A 19,353-nucleotide genomic window follows, 5' to 3' on the forward strand; every position below is an offset into this window, starting at 1 on the left:
ACAGGAAACAGTAGTGGAAATAAAGTATGTGCTAAACATTTCTTCTCAGGGTGGGAGGTGGGAGGCAGGTTCAAGAGGGAGGGGACATGCATGTATCTATGGCTGATTCATGTTGACTTGTGATAGAAACCAACAGAATATTCTAAATTATCCTTTAATTAAAAATAAATAATAATAAAAAAAAACAAAATACTTCTTCTCACAAGTTAATTAAGTGCAGGGTTTCTATATTGAGCTGTCATGAGGATCAAGTACAAGTATTTCTTTTTACTGCAAAGTCCCATGTGTGGGAACTCTGGTCATCAAATATTTATTTCTAAATGGCCTTGAGAGATCAAGATTTGTAGGAACTGATAATTTTGCTGAGAAACAAATTAAAGTATTTGCTCTCCAGGGTGATATGTTATTCTTCTTGATTTTTCTTCACTTAGGTAGTAACTCATGAACTCACAGTCTTCCTATACTTGTGTGGTGGTAGATGTGAAGCAAAAGTGAAAGGTTTAAAGAAGGCTTAGTACCTGTAATTTGAAACATTTGCATAGGCTTTAATACATATATTGTTCTCTATATAATTTACATCAATTATCAATTGCTATGTAACAAATCATCACAAATTTAGTAGCTTCAAACAGCAACTTTTTTTCTTTTTGCTCACAAATCTGTAAGGGTTTGGGCAGGGCTTGGCAGGGCAGATCATCTTGGTTCCCATGGTGTCCTCTGTGGGGGTTTGAGGGTGGGGAGGGCTGGAATCTTCTGAAGGCTTATTTACATCTAGCTGTTAATCCTGCCTGTCTACAGGGACCTTAGGTGGGACCATCTCCATATGGCTGGGCCCCCTCACAGCATGGCAGCTAGTTCCCAGAAAACAAGGCAGAAGTGAAAGTATTTTTATGACTTGGTCTAGGATGTCATGTGGCATCATTTCAGCTTAACCCTATTGGTTGAAAATCTGGTTCAAGGAGAAGGGACGTGGACTCCATTACCAGATAGGAGGAGTGCCAGTTATCACTCTGTGAGATGAGCAGGTTGGATGGGATCTGTTGGGGAGGTCATCACTGGAAAACACAATCAACCATAGCAACCCAAAACTTAGAGGCTTGAAACAACATCAGTTTATCATTCTCAGGTTTTTGGTTGACTGGGTGGTCCTTCTTCTGGTCTCACTTATGTAACAGAATATTGGTGATCCTGGGACCACCCCAGGATTGGGGTCACCAGAGCTGAGAGAGACGGGATGTTTGGGCTTCTCTGTCTTTTCACAGCATGTCGGTCTCAGGGAGCATTCTACAAGGGCAAAGGTAGGAGCTATAAGCCTTCTTGAGGTGCAGACCCCAGAACTCACATATCATTTCTGCCACATTGAATTGGCCAGAGCGAGATACAAAGTGAGCCCAGATTCAAGAAGTGAAGAAACAGAGTCTGTCTCATGATGAGGAGAGCAGAAGAATACCACGGACATCTTTTATCAACCAGTACACATGGCCTTATGGCCACAATTATTTATATTCTGTCCACATGCAGAATATACTCAATTCCCCCCCCACCCCCCGCCCCCACCACAAGTCATCTACCATTATACCCTTAGGCTCTGGCTTGATGTGAAGGCCATCAAAATCGTATTTGGGTGAGAACGAGGCTCCTGGGTGTGGGTTTCAGGTTCTCCTCTGTTACAGCTTCTTTTGGTTCAGAGATTTGTGAACTGAAAGAAGTTGCTCGACACCCCACCCTGCTACTCCCACTCAGCATGCAATGATGAGACAAGGATGGGACAACCACAAAGGACAATCCCAGGCCAAAAGGGGAGCTGTGGGAACTGCTGGTTCATAGCAAACCTGAAATCCTGCCGGGCATGTTTGCTCATTCCTTTCACTCTGGGGTCAGGGAACAGTCCTTAGTTAAGGCCTAGATTTGCTACCGCAGAATCTTCTCTGTTCCATTCCCAGGTGTTAGTTCAGCTGACCTACAGAAACTTCAAACCCCACACAACACTCAGAAGAAGCAGTGTTCACAGACTTCTCTACTGGTCCCACAATTATACAAAGTCTAATTCCTGTAATAAATTCCATATGCTATATCACTCAGAGTGTCTCTGTTTTTCTGATCAAACTCTGAATGATATAAGACCAATTAAAAATAGCTGACTCCATCTGTCCCAGCATTTTCTTTAGTGGTATTACTCACTGTGGGCTTTGGATCTCGGATCTGAGATGATCCCTGAAAGGTTAGGAAAAGAGCAGCGGCCAACAGTGGAATTTTGATGCAAGGAATTTCAGGGGACATAGACAAATTTATATCCTTAGAAAAACAGCCAGTTTCTATCTAGTTGAACCTATGTGAGTTCAAAGACCTCATGGGTGTGCTGTCTACAGCCATAACAGCAAAGCTTCTAATTATACTTTCCATCAGTTAAAACTCTGAACAATCCAGAATGATGGCCTAGATCCTGACCTGATTAAAATAAGGAAAGGGCTAAACTATTATACTGACAAGCAGGTGGCAAGACAAACATTGGTCCTCTCCTATTCTGAGGGATGGCTCTGTGCCCTGAGATCAAAGGTGGGGCTTCCGATAAAAAGCAGCAGCACCGGCAGCACTAACAGAGGAAACACAAAGACTACTTGTGGGTCAAGGAGAGCAACACCGCGGCAACCTGGAATTAGGTTAAATGTTAGGCTTCTTCCTTCCACCTGATGAGTCCCTTGTCAAAGGACTAAGCTAATCAGCACAATATGCTTAGCTCCAGGCCATCTCAGTGCAGGCAGCACAGGAAGCCAAGTGGCTGGTGAGCTGTAACTAATGGATGAACCATATAGTCAAGTAGAGGAAAACAAAATGGGTAGATAATTAATGACAAACCACTGTGGGAAAAGGAACTATCACAAGCAATGGTGTTATGTGTAGACACTCAGTTGTTAAGGAAGACGTTTCTAAATCACACAGAGGGTGTAACCTGAACCCTAAACAGACAATAGGCGTTCCATCCTTCACTGATTCTTTTCATGGAAGTGTTAGGAAGATAGGTTTAGACAACATTCTGAGAAGCGGCACTTACCCTTATAAGTAACTGACATACAAATTGGGATCTAAACTAGTAAAAGGTAACGAAATACACTCTAATTTGGTGTCCTAGTTTATTGGATAGTATAAACAGGTCCTAGGATTGTGTTCTTGGGGTTTCCCTAATGGCTCAGCAGTAAAGAATCCACCTGCAATGCAGGAGCTGCAGGTTTGATCCCTGGGTTGGGAAGATCTGGATGGAGGGCATAGCAACTCACTCCAGTATTCTTGCCTGGAGAATCTCATGGACAGAGGTGCCTGGAGGGCTAAAGTCCATAGGATCACAAAGAGATGGACATGACTGAAGTGACTTAGCACGCACACATGCAGGACTGTGTTCCTAGGATACCCTTTCCCAGGGAACAAGGTAGAAGGATTCTATAGGGCTTCTGATCAAAGTAACAATAGACAGTATTGATTTACTGCCTTACATTTGTGTTCAGGGACAATGACAATGTTTATGACCAGTTGTGTAACCCAACCTCCATTTGTGATGACCATTAGGATGTTTGGTTTTCTGTGTACTGAGTTGTGTGTTTGCAGGTATTCAGGCTGGTCCTTTTTTGCTGTGGCTGCTTTAGGTGGAAGCAGAGTCCCTGTGTCCTGGTGCCTGAACTACATATAATAATTGTAGTAATACCAAAACATCAGCATCTGCGACATGTGCTGCAATAAATGATACTGATACAGGATCTACCAGCACGGGAATTTCATGCTCACAGTATCACTACTCTCCATATAATTTGGACATAACCTGCAGCTTAGGTGAATGGACATGCATATGGCCATTTAAAACATGCTCAGTGTGGGAATTCCTGCATGTTTACCAATCGTTGTTTGGTCGCTAAGTTGGGTCTGACTCTTGCAAACCCGTGGACTGTAGCCTGCCAGGCTCCTTTATCCATGGGATTTTCCAGGCAAGAATACTGGAGTGGGTTGCCATTTCCTTCTCCAGGGGATTTTCCCAACCCAGGGATAGAACCTGCATCTTGTGCATTTCTAGGTGGATTCTTTACCACTGAGCCATCTGGGAAGCTCGTATTTACCAATTGGTTTCCTGTGAATCAGCGATTATAAATTCTAGCTGTACATTATAATCACCCAGAGGAACTTTTAAACCATAATGATTCTTGGGCTCCATTCCCAGAGATTATTATTTAATTGGCTTGAGTTGGAGTTTGGGTACCTGCATTTTTTAAAAAAAACTCCTCAGGTAATTCTATTGAATGCATACTAGTATATAAAAAAAATAGTACCCACCCTAGGAACTAATGTGATAGCTCTCAAGGTGTGGTCCTTGGTTCAGAAGCACCATCATCATCTGGGGACTTGCTGGAGATGCAAAATTTGGGGCCCAATCTTAGACCTACTCATCAGAAATACTGGGATGTGGCCCAGAAATGTAGTCCAGGAAGTCCTCCAGGTGATTCTCATGTAAGCTAATGTTTGAGAGCCACTGAACTGGTGAAATTATTCGATGGAGTTTAAGCAAGCATCATTTTACTTCTAATGGGTGAAACAGACAATCATCTCAGGGATGAGCTGGGGCAGAACTCTGTAGTCTGACATGACTATTTGCTCTTTTTGAGAAGAAATTAATTATCCTAAGAAAATGCCTGATACACTTCCAGGAAAATTAAGATTTCTTCTGGAGCGTCACATTGTTGTTCACTAACCTAATACTTCTTTTATCTCCCCCTCCTCCTTTTTCCTCCTTTTTTTCTTTCCTTTTTCTTCCCTTCCCTCCCGTCAACCACCCTCCTCCCTCCCCCTGTGCCATAAGAGATTCACGGTAGGAGCTTCTAAGACTAAGACCAGGAAGAGAGGAAATGTTTTCCCCATAGTTACCTTTTTCAGTGTTCTTCATTCTTTTGTAGAGATCGCTATTTCCTCTGGTATCATTTAAAAATCCTTCTGCCTGAGAAACCAGGACATTCTTGCTACTAGAGTGCTGCATTTACCAGCCAAATAATGCCAAAGGTTGCTGGCAAAACCAGAAGTTTATACATATTTATTCAATCTCCTTGTATACTTGACGATGAATATACAATTACAGGTCAGCAGTTATTTTCTGTCAACTCATTGAAGATATTTTTCTACTGGCTATTTGCTTCCATAATTGTCAGCCTAATTATAGTATAGAATATCCTGCTGAGATTTTTTTTGTTTGTTTTTTTTTCCTCTTTGATATGCTGTAGTTTCATGCTGGTACATCTGTGTGTTTCCTGTCTTCAGATTTGGAGTCCTTCTTCATTGCTCTGACCTGAATGTTTGTGCAATTGCACAATTTGTATGTTGAAACCTAACCCTCCAGGTGGGTTGATGTTAGGAGGTGGAGTCATTGGAAGGTGCTTAGGATAGGACATAAGGGTGGAATACTCATGAATGGAATTAGTGCTCTTTTTAAGAGTCTCCAGAGTCTCTCTCATCATGTAAAAATGACACAGTGAGTAGGTAACATCTATGAAACAGGAAGTGGCCCTTATTAGCCACCACACCAAATCTGCCAACACCATGATCTTGGACTTCCTATGAGAAGGAAATGCTTGTTGATTATAACCCATACAGTCTGCAGTATGGTTTTAGTGGTTTAAACAGCCTAAGACACTCATTTTGAAGATATATTCATCTTTTATATTAGAAAATTATCTCAAGTATTGCCTTATCCCTTCTCTTCTTCTAGAACTTTCCACCTATATTTGTATCCCATAATGGCTTTTATATATATATATATCTTTATAACTCTGTGATGTATTCTGGCTAACTTAAAAAAAATCTAACTTTATTATCTTCCTCAGTTGTGTCTAAGTTGTTTATAACTCATCTACTGAACTTGAAATATCAGTTTCTAGAACTTCTAGTTTTCCACTTGTCTTTTATTTCTTGCTCATGTTTACATTACCCCGCTACTTCTTTAAATACTTTAACACATTTGAATATTCCATGAAAATGCCAACATCTGATGGGGGAAGGGTGCCTCATTTTATTGTTTCTGCTCTCTGACTGTGACTTGTTTCTTCCTGTGCTTTGTAATCTTTCCATGTGAGTTCATGTTCAGTCAATCTTATTCTGTGAGAATCTTGTGAAACCTGGGTTGAAGGTATATTTCTCAAGAGGAGAATTGTGCCTGTTTCTGCCATGTGCTCCAGAGTTTCCAATACTATACAGATAGTGTAAATTTGAACTCTAATTTCAAAGATATTCAAACATGTTTGAATTTTCAGGGGAGATTTCTCTCTTCACAGACAGACTTTTTATTCTTCCCCATGAGGTCTTTCTCACTTAAGAGTATCCATCTCTTTCACACAAAAAAACTAAAACAAACAAAAACCAAATAAAAACAGAACCTGAAAAACCAAAAGCAAAGAAATTGATTAAGTGTGGTTATTTTTGGGTTCTAAATATCATTAAAACCAAACAACTCTATGGATCAGACTCCACTATCTTCTGCCACTTGATGTCAAAAGTCTAAGGGCAATTAATTTTTTGGAAGATATTTTGTCTTTCTTTTCAGGATTCTCATGAAATTTTAATTCATTTTTGCCAAGAGCTTTTCTACCATATGTCAAAATAGATGTCAATCAGTTCAGTTGCTCAGTCATGTCCAACTCTTTGCGAGCCCATGGACTGCAGCACTCCAGGCCTCCCTGCCCATCACCAACTCCCAGAGTTTGCTCAAACTCATGTCCATCAAGTTGGTGATGCCATCCAACCATCTTATCTTCTGTCATCCCCCTCTCCTCCTGCCTTCAATCTTTCCTAGCATCAGGATCTTTACCAGTGAGTCAGTTCTTGGCATCAGGGATCCATTTTAAACAATGGTTCACATACTGCAGGGGTAAAAATCCTTTTTAGCTGAAAAATATCGTCTTTTATTACCTTTGGCTATTACTTCTGTACCTTTAAAAAAAAAAACTCTTTAATTGGAAAATGACCCAGCCAAATGTTTGATGCCCTGCTTTTTAATCTTCTACATTATTTTCTTACATATTATTTAATCTGTTATTTTCCTCTGTCATCTTAGAGAGTTTATCAAATTTTCCTTCCCCATTGCTGATTTTTTTCAGTATTATTAAAAATTCTATTCTTTAATGTAGTTCTATTTCAAGTCTTTATCCCAAATAGTAGGGAAGTTCTGGTATACTCCAAAGAAAACATATATTGAAGTTTAATGTTATCTCTTCAATTTAGTAGGCTGTCATGTATCTGGCTAAAATGTGTATGTGGGACTTTAGATATCTGAGGAGACGGCAGTATTTTCCAAACTTTCATTGAGCCAGCAACAAAGACCCAAAAGAATACAACTCACCTCACTGAAAATGTCAATGTATCTTCAATGATAGAATTTTGGAAAATTTGTCAATAAACAGGACAAACTGGCTGGATCTGGAAAAAATTATTCAGGTACTACTTGGCAAAAAGTAGGAAGATCAATCTATATTTCTCTCTTATTCACGGCTTCATGACCTAAAACATGCGAGGTCCTTAAAACCTTGAAGACCAGGCAGCTTGTAAAAAATCTTGTAACGAGAAACAAAGACTTTGAAAATAGGCCTTCAACTGGGTTGAAGAAAAGGCATTCTCTTTTCTGTGAGACCTTCCGACAATCTTGCTCTGAGTGCTAAAGTTTCTTGGCATGTTCCTGGTGTCATGGAGCAAGCCCTGCCACACGAGGCTAAGTGGGAGCCTAGTGACTGTAGGCTCTGATCAGAGCTACAGCTAGTGACAGGAGCACATTATTTTGTGTGATGTACCTCACAACCATCTCTGAAGTCTCTGTGAAGTCATGGTAGGACACGTGGCTTTAGTTCTATTGTGCTGTGCAGATTTAAGCAATAGGTGTGTTTCATATATGGAAGGAGCAAACAAAGGGTGGAGCAGTTGTCCTCCTCCCCAGATACTGAGTGAACGTAACAGTGGCTCTTCCATGGAGAGGGCAGCTGTGATGTCAGGAAGATGACCAAGCTAGATGAAGCAGTGTGGACACAAGAGGAGTAAACAGAACACAGGGAACCTGTTCTTGGCCCCGTGTGAGGAAGCACTTTAGGGAACCCTGAGAAAGAGCAGAAAACTCTTGAGAAGAAATAATTCCCAGCTATAAACCATGGCTTGAAGCCATGATAATTTAGTTCTTAAAGTAAATGTGACTTTTAATTTGTAGTCAAAATCTGGTAAGGCCAGGATATCTGGCTTACTTATAAAAGGTATTTCTAAAAGTGCCCAAGGCAAAAAACTTTTGTTTTCTTAAGTATGTAAGAATGTTAGATAGTCTTCCTTATTCCTTTAGTCAAAGTTTCCTTCATAAATAATGCAAAGGTAAATTAGTCCAGGCCTGAGTGGAAAGATCACAATTTCTAAATTTGTAAATTTCTAAAATAAAAATTACAAAAATATATACAGGGAGAATGAACATGTGCGTGTAAATGCTGGAGCCCACCCTCGAAGTGTTATGAATTGTTGTGAATATTCTTCCTAAATCAGTTTATAATAGTATGAAGGAAGGAAGTTAAGTTATAGGATGTTTGCTTTATCTCTCTAATAATATTACTTATTCGTATTTATACTTTGTACATACGACAAATAATAAGGCACAATACTTAGTATTAAAGTTACTGCATTGGAAGCAAGTTATGTCACAGATAAATACATGTTTTTAATTTCTCTTGGCATGATTTTTCCAACTGAAAGGAGTTTGATAGGGTTGTTTCTAAGGCCCTTTCCAGTTTTACTATCCTATAGTTAAAATAGAAACCAAGACAAATAAATACATGTTTTTATAAACACAAAAAATGAATAAATATCAATTATGTTGTGAGTTCAAAGACACAAATCATGTCTTAGATTCATTTATTCTCTAAGGAGCATCATATACTTTCTTATATGTAGCAAGTGGTAAGAAAATATCTGTTGACTATATTTTAAGTTTATATGTGATTGGTTTCACACTAATTTATGCTTAAAATATGAATCAAGTCCAATAAATAGTATCGTAGACCAGCGAGATTTTAAATTCTTGTCTTTGATCTACAAATTCACTTCAAAGCCTCATATAATTTCTTCCAGAGCAGGTGCTCAAGAAAATATCTGTATATTGTATTTATTTTATTTGCTCTGTTTTTCAAGTACGTTTTTCCATATTATAACATGAATGAGTTATTTTCACAACTCATTATTTTATTTATTTCTATCTATCTCATAAAAACAAGTGAACGAAGGGGAAATGGGTATCTAAGTGAGCAAAATATTTTGTTCTTTAGTTTTTGTCAATGAGACTTATTAGCTTTTCCATACTTTAGACTTCATGAATAATAAAATTTAAAAACCCAGTACTAACCTAGTTTCATGTATACTAATATATGTTCTAGGTTTTCTATATTAAAATCAGAAAGACAAAATTAATTTGAATTAACTGCTGAAGAAACTCTACTCACAATGTAATTATGGTATATGTTCCACCATTAATCAAAAAATCACGGTTAATAACTTTGGGAAGCAACCTTTCAGGCACATGGCATGAAATTAAAAAGGTGATATTCTTTTTATAAATTTTAAAGGTAGCACTGTCACGTGAAATACTCAAGAGTTTACAAGGGGGAAAAAGGGGCAGGAAAAAAATAAAATTTATATGCACTCTATATAAGCATGTAACTCCTAATGAAACTCATTAAATAGAAACACATGATTTTTGCCAATTCATTTGTACTTTATGCTTCTTTTTAATAGAAATTAAGTTAGTCAATTAATGTACATAATGCAGTGTTTGTTTTCCAGTCTAGGTGCTTTTCAGCATTCACTTTTGAGTTTCATGGTAAATGTTACTCAGCATCGAGATGTGGTTTGATGAGTGAACAGGGTCAAGCATCAGCTGTACTTAACATAGGACAGAAGGGGTTCAAGTTAACCTGCAGCTAACAACAGGGAAAATTAAAAAGAGACACAGACCTGCAAATAGTATCAACATGCATTATTAGGCCAAGATTCAAAGTTAACCCAACCCACACAGCTGCCTTCTCAACTGAGAGCACACAAGGAGAGGGATGACTTTATCGAGATCCACAGCCATAGTAGTAAGGTTCATCAGGGCGCAATCCATAAGCTGTGGCAGGGCGTCCAAGAATGCCGACAGACTGGCCAAAGCCATCCACTCCAAGGCTAAAAAGAGAAAGAGGAATAGTCAGTTATATTCTTCATCCCAATGCAGGTCAAGTAAGAGGCCTGGAGATTTACACCTCTGAAATTCTCCCTAGCAGCAAAATAACTTACGTGGCTGGCTACTATTAACTTTTTTCTTTTTTAAATTAGTACAGCCATAAAAATATGTTTATTAATAACTATTTAATTCTAATAACATGTTAAAAATGTTGAAAATCTCTGTCACCAGGCATCATCAGGGCAAAGAGAAAGATCAGAAAAGTTTTAATAAATTACATTCACAGATGGCTTATATGCCAGAATATGAAAAGATTTTACATGTTAGCAATTATCAGTAGTAGAATACATTGCTAGGAAATGATAAAATTAAAACTAGTAGAGTTTTGCTATTTATAATAAGATCTCTATTCCATAGGACTAACCCACTATTAGTAAGGACATGCAATTGAGTTTTAGCAGTAATCTCTCACTCAGAGCCAAATCATACTACAAGACTATGACTAAAGAAGATCAGGAATTTTTAAAAATTTGGAAGTTAGCCAGATTTGATATGCAAATTCTTCTTCTGACTCTTCAATGCAAAAAAAAAAGGACTAAATAGTGCATGTTTTGCGTTACAGCAAGCTGATTATAACAGTAGATTGAAGTTACAAATGTAGATTGAAACAGATAAACTATTACTTAAAAATTATTTTTTTATCTAATAATAAATTTAGAAGAAAAAACACTTTTAAAGAGTCAGAGAATTATTAAACACTTAGCAAAATGACAAGAGACTTATTTTGCCAGGCAAATATGGCAGCTCTAACATGCTCATGCATAGCTCATGCAGTGAATGCTAGTGAGCTTATTTCCAATCAAAAGAAATTATTTATAATGCAGAAATGTAAGCTTTGAAAAATAAATATATATTTAAATGATTTAAGATTGTTTGAGATTATGCTAAATGGAAAGACACTTTCCCCTTTATCAGCAAAATCTCAATGATTAAAAAATATATTCATATAGGCAGTAACTTCCTCTTACAACAGATTAAATTAAAACACTTTAGAAGTAACTATTAAAATGTTAAGGTTTTAAATAATTTGTGTGCATGTGTTGGATTAGGACTAAATACTAAAAATAAAGGGCATATGTTAATAATTTATGTGAATCTACCTTGCAGGGGAACGGGATTTCTGAAATACAAGGTTTACATTAGAATCTGTAATGAAAGATCCTGGACAGATCAAACTTTTGGGCTCCTTCTATATCAAAAATCGTGTCTGTTATTTGTAAAAGCTGTTTGAAAATTTTAAGTCTGAATTTTATTTTGAAACGCCACAATGTAAGTATGCCCTTACCACTTTGGTTCCATGAAAAAAAAAAGATTAAATTTTCTGATAAAGGGAAATTATTACCCTAGAGGTAGCTTTAAAGATGTTTTAGAAATTAATGGGAGTCCATGACTAGACACCTCTGTATCAGTTTAAAAATAGGAAAAGTTGGCCATTGAAAAATTTTCTCTTGAAGCACTAAGGCTAACAAATACTCATGTAACTAAACAACTCTCAGTTATATAAAGGATGACTATATAGCCTGTGGATTTTAGCTCCTTTCCTTTTTCATCTTTCAGCTACTCCCTCCTTACATTTTAAAGCATCTCTTCCGAAGCTAAATAGCAGGAGACTTAGGTAAAACTCGATTTAATTTTGTCTTTATCAGTCTAGCAGCTGTGGTGAGACTACTTTCAAGAACTTGGAAACAAGAGGCATATGACTGATCAGTGAATATATATGCAAAAGTGCCTTCAAAACAGAACATTTCACAACAGAACAATATGACCTCAATTCTATCTAAAACATGATGACGATACTGAGAAGAGAGTCTGTCAGCCATGTTGGCACAGAATAAGCTCTTCAGAGGCAACGCTGTAGTAGAACCAACCCAAGCAACTCCTTGGGGTGACTTATAACATCATCAGGACTACATGACCACTTTCTCAGGCTTGTCCTCATTGAGGAAGGGGCCTTAACAAAGGTTCTGAGTCTGAAGCTATTATATATTCAAACTGCAAAACTATTTTTTATTTCTATGATCAATAAGCAAATGTCTAATTACTGTTTCGTCATATGACCTGCCAACAAGACATTAAGTTTATCTATCTGATAGTTATACTTTCATTGTAAATTGACAAATGGATATTGTTTAATATGTCAGTCACATTTTTCGATAAGAATTATGTATCCCCATGTCAGTGAAAGTAAGACCAAACCTTGAACATCAGAGTTTGAATTTCCAAGCCTGCAGGTTTACTGTGATAAACTTCTATTTATGCACTCAACCCAGTGACAACATACAAGCCGATTTTTTTGAAGTTCCATAAATACCATTTGGGAAAATTTTTCAAATAAAAGAATTTGAAATCAACTCATAAAATGAGTTTTTCCGAAATTATCCATCATGTATCACAGATCAAATTGCTGTTTAAAGAATATTTGAAACATTGTAACCAGTTTGGGTGATACTCTCACATTAAGTCCTATATCCTTTTGTATTATGAAAGATCAATCATATCTCTACAATTAATACCTTCTAAATAAAACTCACTCTGAAACAGAATAGTTTGATTCTTTAGTCACTTACTTGGTTCTAATATAGTGGGGAAGTTAGACTTCTGGGGATGCTAAAACCTGGAGACAGATATTCTTTTGGGACATGTGGACACTTTATTTTCTCCCTTGGCTTAAAGATGTAGCCTTGTTAATACTGAATGTGGTTCAAAACCAGGAGAGCCTAATATAAGTTTTCTGAATAGAAGCAGATAGATTATATAAATTCTGCTGGAAAGGGATAGACACATGAAAATAAAAGGAAGTGTCACAGCAAAAACTGGCTTTTCATAATCCACTAAGACTTGACTTAAGCCACTTGCATGCCGTCACCAGGGCCCTTGCGAACCAAGAGAAACTATGCCGTACCTGCTAGTGCCCTATGTGACCAACCTACTTCAGACAAGAGTTCGTGTATTTGGCTGTTTATATTGGAATTTAATCCAACACTTGCATGTGTGTTTCTGTACATAGGTATTCTCTTCCTGATACTCCTAACCTATATAAAAAAGCTGTGTGTTCCTTTAGATTAGAATATGCCACTACTAGACCACATTTTCTTTACAAGACTAATTCTGTGGCATCATTTAACCTTTACCCTCAACATCCAGATACCATATTTTAGACCTCTCAATTAGAAAAATACCAAAATGCAAATATTGTTTCTTGAAAATATATAATTCTAAAGAGAATGGCTACTGTTTGCTGTGGAAAGATACCTAGGAAAGGTAAGGCCCCCTCCAATCCATTTGCTATTAAGTTTTAAGTCCCAAGAACAATGATTTTGGGGTACTTAGAAAAATAGTAAGTTCTTCCTAAGTAAAAACATATATTTAAAGTTCAAATTAAAACCACACCTAGGTTTTATTTTTAAACAATCATTTAGAGATCTAATTAGTATTCAGCAAGCAAAAGACTAAATTTCCTGTAATATTTACAAGGCTTCAGAAAAAATTTTCAACAGCATTCATTAGAATTCTAAACTCGAGATGATTCAGAGAGGGAGGGAAAAAAGAAATCCAGATATGATAAGTGATGCTTCACATGCAGCACATGACAAGGGGGACGGCAGCCAGCGGGGAGTCCTAGGCACTCCGAGGCGCTGCTGAGACTTCTGTGCCAGAGAAGATGGCATTCCTGTAGAAACAGAAAAATCACCTACCTCTGGCTGTTTGTGAGGCTTAATTAGTGCGTATTTGTAAAGCACTTTGAAATCCTTGGGTGAAAAGTGCTGCATAAGTGAAAAGTATTATCATTATTTTATTAATGTTAGATAAAAGCAATGCAAGTTTTTTCTTCTTTGAAATTTCCACATCAGCAAAATGAATGCAAAGCAAAAAATGAATATGTTAGTGGATACTGCAGGAAGAAAAAGGATACACTCAAGTTCTCTTTTCATAGACGCATAGTATCTTTGACTTGCAAATATTCTTAGAAATAATCTATTCTACCCTTTCATTCACAACACCCTTGACTGGGTCTATACAGTTCTTGTCATAACACCTCCATCACACTACACTGTCAAGGCAGTTCGCCCCTTCTATAGACACATCAAACTTTAGAAAGTTCTTTATGACAGTGAGCTGAAATCTGGTTCTATTGGTCCTAGAATTACCTCCTCAAACCACACAAGAAGTCTAATTATTCTTTAATATGACTACTTCAAACTCTCATTTAATCAATCCTCATGACATGATCTCTAAAATCATTTGCTTTCTAAAGCATTTTGATTTTTTTTTTCAGTATTTATCTTAAAATAAGCTGAAAAGAAGGCAGTACTTACGTGGTCTGAAACCAGCATAGAACATAAAAATGAGATCCTGTTTCTGACTCTTTGCTAATATAGGCCCAAACTGTGTTGATCTTGAACAAAAATTTTAAGGTGTCATTACCACAATATGGCTTACATTGACTGTGTATGTTACAACTGAGTGTAATATACACATGGACACACATGAAATTGACAACTTAAAACTACCATGTTTAATTTCATGTTTTTAGCTTGGGTCTGTCTTTGGGGATTCTGCTCTCCCTATGCTAAAATCTTTTATGACAATATATTTACAAGTAGGAAAGTGATATATTAATTATCTATCTTTGTGATCCATAAGATAATACTGAAGGCTGGAATTCTTTTGGGATTGTCAAGTGAAAGGATTTAGCATTTTTTGGAGGAAACAGCTCCAGGATATTATAACACTGTATGAAATAATTTAGTAATAGTCTTCTAGAACAGGTCATTCTTTTTATTAATTACTCCAGTATACTGAACATAGAACCAAAATCAGTATGTTTATGTTTATCTAAGTTGACTGTAAATTTATCATCAGATAAATTTATAATTTCAGCTTAAGTATGATTTGTCATGGGAAGTTTATGTCTATATCCTTTGTACATCCATCCATTCAAATAGTACCTAAGTTTCTATAATACGCTAAATATAGTGTTGAGAGTCAATGTTAAAAACAAAGGATGTGGTGCTTGGAAGGCAGTAAAATAAACAAGACATGGTCCCTGACCATGGATTGGCAGCAACTAACACGGAAACAAAATCTGAAAGTGCGTTGTGTTACCCTAGTACATTTATAAATTACTACAGAGGAGAATAGGATCAAATATTTAATATAATGTGAGAGTATACTAAAGGTTGTATAAATTGTTACAGGAGAATCTCAAGAACTAGAAAGCCTTTATAGAAAACACTTCCCCTTTTAATGTATCTGTCACTTCCTGACATAGTAATTTGTTTTTGTCTTTATTTCCTATTAGAATGTAAGCACCATGAATGGTAAGAACTATCTTATCCATTGCTCTCCCACTAGCATTTAATATTGTGTCTGACATGGAATGGGATTTCAAAAAGCATTTGATTGCACGAATGGATGAATCTTAAAGGAAAAGCAGGATTTCACAAGTGGAAAGAGAGAATTCCTGGTAATGTGACAGCCTGAGCAAGAGAAAAGGCTGAAGGGCAAACGATTTGTTATGGTTAAAGTCTTAGGTTTGCAATGGAAGCAGCAGCAGGAGATAAAACGTAGAAAGAGGGAATTTTAAGACTGGATTTTGAAAGTTCTTCATATGCCACGTGCGTGTGTTCATGCTAAGTCACTTCAGTTGTGTCTGACTCTTTGTGACCCTATGGATTGTAGCCCGCCAGGTTCCTCTGTCCATGGGATTTTCCCAGCAAGAATACCAGAGTGGGTTGCCATGCCTTCCTCCAGGGGACCTTCCCAACTCAGGGACTGGACCTGCATCTCTTAATCTCTGTATTGGCAGGCATGTTCTTTACCACCAGCACCACCTGTGAAGCCCTCATATGCCACACTAAGAATCAAATACTTCTGGAGAATTGTCAGTGGTTTTTAAGAAGGGAAACAATTTACTTCTGTGTTTTAGAAAGATAACTGGGGTGACAAGCAGTTGAGAAGCAACAGCACGGGAAACATTTAAGAGAATATTAAGGCTGTCTATATGTGAGGTACCGCAAGTCTGTAGAGGCAATGGCAGAACTAACTATGATCAGATACACTACATTTCATGACAAAAAGGTATCTTTTCTCTTTTGAAATGGATTTTTAAGCTATACCTTTACTATTTGTTAACTGAGAATGAAGAGAAAGAATTTCAAAAATGGCCAAAAGTTTGAAGCTATAGTTAACTGGAATGAAACATTTTCCCTTTAACACGGGAATATGTTTCATCAAATAACTAAGAGGCTGTAGTACTCCATTTATTAATAGAAGAAATCAGATTGTAGAAGCAGTTTGTCTTTTTATTGAATAGGAAGAGTTCGGTTATTCTGGCAGAGAGAAACATTTTTTTCTGGAAATTCATACACAGAGCAACAAGAGAAGTGTGGATTGAATGAGATAATGCCTATAAAACTATACCTAACACTTGTATTTGTTGTTGTTGTTGTTGAGTCGTTAAGCCGTGTTCAACTCTTGAGACCCAATAGACTGTAGCCCGCCAGGCTTCTTTGTCCATGGGAATTCTTAGGCAAGAATACTACTCCAGGGGATCTTCCCGACCCAGGGATCAAACTTGCGTCTCCTGTATTGGCAAGTGGATTCTTTACCACTGAGCCACCTTTGAATACAATACAAATGAGCCACATTTATATGCATTATAAATAATGATGCATTATTTAATCAAAATCTAAGTGTGTGCAATTTACAGACCTACCACTAGATGGAGAGCTTGCTTTATCACTGAGTACCACTTTTACAAAGTGTGAAAGCAAGCTTTATCAAATTTAAGCTTCTCAGCATATTTAACATTGACAGAATGTGGTTTCCATTGTTTTTTCATACAATTTATATCTTCAATTTATATATTTGATATAATTTAGCTAAGCAGTTGCGTTAAATAGGAATCTCTTATCATTCATTTACAAAAAGTTTTGTGAATGAGGCCTATGAAAAGAACAGAAGATGCTGATTGTCCTGGACACTGAAAAATGTACTGCCTTTATAATGTTAAAGTACTACTGTCACAGGAAAGCTTCTAAAATTATCATTTAACTTGTCAATAACACTTTGTTTCTATAAGTGTATATACAGTAGATAGATCTTTTAGGTTGCTCAAAGGTGTTACTTTTTGCTTTTGGCTTGCGCCTTTGTATTACTGAGAAAATGAGTAGAGTGAAGCAGTCTTTTAATGAGTTTCACCAATATGTATCATTTAGCTGACACTTTCCATTTAGTTTTCTTTTAATCTTTTATATGTATGATTGTCACTTTTTCCTTTATTCTGATAAAATTAAATGGCCAGAGAATCTTAAAAAATCATATTTTTTGTGAAATCAAACTAAGTAATATTTTCCTCAAAATTAAGGGTAAATGATAGTAGGAGTGGGAGGTTGTATTTAATGTATAAATTTGGAACTTACTAAAAATTTTTTTTGGAAAAGACACCTATCAGTTCTAAGGGGAAAATACCACCTCAGGGACAAATCCTTTCAATTTAGTTACTCTACTGAGATGCTACAGATAAAAACCAATTTGTACTAATGACAGAGAAAGCATGTGTAAAATAGTCATTGATTTATTTCAAATGGAAAGAAGTTCCATTTCATGGACACTCTTCTAATATCATTCAATTTACACTTATTATACATCTTAATATGTTATTTAACCCATCTACAAAGCCTAGTTTAATGATTATATTTTTCATGTGGAGATATTACAGTTGGTACTTTTTTCATATTATATTATCTGGCCCTTTTTATTTTTAAAAAACTCTTACAATCTCATTTAGATTCTTATATTAACTCTAGTTCTTGGGTATCCTAGGTCTTTTGCAATTGCTTCCGACATTTCTTCACGACAGTCTCTTTCTTCATGAGCTTCATAATTTTTTACTGTGTTCAACTTTAGGTTTTTTTGTTGTTTCTTGCCTGTCTGCTAGCTGTCGAGCTTGGGAATACTTCTACTGAGAGGTTCCATATTCAGACTGTCCTGAAACCATTTGAAAGATAATTTCTTGACTTGGGGTTTCCTGAACTAGATGTATAAATTCTGACCTCACATTTTTGCATGGAGCAAGTGTATGATTCCTCTCCCTCATGAGTGACTATCTTCCCCAATCTAAGACCCTATCTAGGGTCTGAGGGCAGAAGACAAGTTTTAGTTACTTTTCTGGGCTGGTGAATTAAAATCATCTAGTCCTCTTTTCAACTGAAGAGAAAAAGGCAGCTCTTTGAAGTTCCAGGCTCTATGTAGGGAATTTAGAATTCTGTTTTATCTTTCTATACCATGTAAGCTATACCTAGTTCAATATTCTTGTGGTAGTTATCTTTAGTGTGTGTGTCATGTAGGGTTATATTCTACCTTTTCTGTATCTATATAGGAAGGGGTACCCAAGTCAGGTCAGTTTACCATCTTGCTGGAGTCCCTTCTACTTTATTCTTATTAATCTGCTTTGTACATCAAAGGAAAGAAGGTATAAGTCCTATATTTCTGCGACTCAAAACTGGCTTTCTTGAACAGAACAATGACTTGAAAGAAATGGCTGGAGCTGACAAAAGATATTTTCTTTTCTCTTATCTGTACTAGTGTTGTAGCGTTCTAATAGGTGCCTCATAGAAGTTGTCAGATGTGACTGTGATGCTGGAGTTAATTCTTACTGAAACCTATAATGGTCTCAAAATTTCTAGAGCAATCTTTTAATGAAAGTACACCATCTTGTAATCTTTAACTTGAATTTCTTCAATTTAGTACAGGACTTCTTGAAATTAGCAGTTCTATAATATCAAGCAATGCCTCAGTTCACACTACCAAATGTTAAGGGAACTTGCTGAGCTGCTTAAGTAACCCCTAGGTCAATAAACTGAGTCATTAGCACCTCTTTTAAAGAATTGTTTATCTGTTACTGGTTCAACATTTATATAATCTGTCATAATACTTTGGTTTTTTTAAGGTACAAAAATTACTGCTGTAGGCTTAAAGTAGAGAGTTTAAGTAGCGATGTTTTCACAGTGATAGTTTGACCATACTGTCTGGTACCGAGTGAGTTAAAGACTGAACACCACAGCTAATTACTATATAATGCT

General features: G+C 36.7%; 1 protein-coding gene across 2 annotated transcripts in view; it reads right to left on the bottom strand.

The window, feature by feature from the left end:
• Positions 1 to 9,739: 9,739 nt before the first annotated feature.
• KIFAP3 (kinesin associated protein 3) overlaps positions 9,740 to 19,353 on the bottom strand; it is a 146,191-nt gene continuing 136,577 nt past the window's right edge. Inside the window, exons 20-21 of one of the 2 annotated variants that reach the window (XM_027975591.3) lie at positions 13,963 to 14,031; positions 10,172 to 10,209 (exon numbers count right to left, since the gene is read on the bottom strand). In XM_027975591.3, the coding sequence (XP_027831392.1) occupies positions 13,986 to 14,031 (46 nt within the window). In that variant the 3' untranslated portion in view covers positions 10,172 to 10,209; positions 13,963 to 13,985. Of the gene's footprint in view, positions 10,210 to 13,962; positions 14,032 to 19,353 lie in introns of both variants that reach the window. The other variant, XM_004013680.6, reaches the window with a different exon arrangement.

The sequence above is a fragment of the Ovis aries genome, chromosome 12 (genome assembly GCF_016772045.2).
Source record: "Ovis aries strain OAR_USU_Benz2616 breed Rambouillet chromosome 12, ARS-UI_Ramb_v3.0, whole genome shotgun sequence".
Lineage (NCBI taxonomy): Eukaryota > Metazoa > Chordata > Mammalia > Artiodactyla > Bovidae > Ovis > Ovis aries.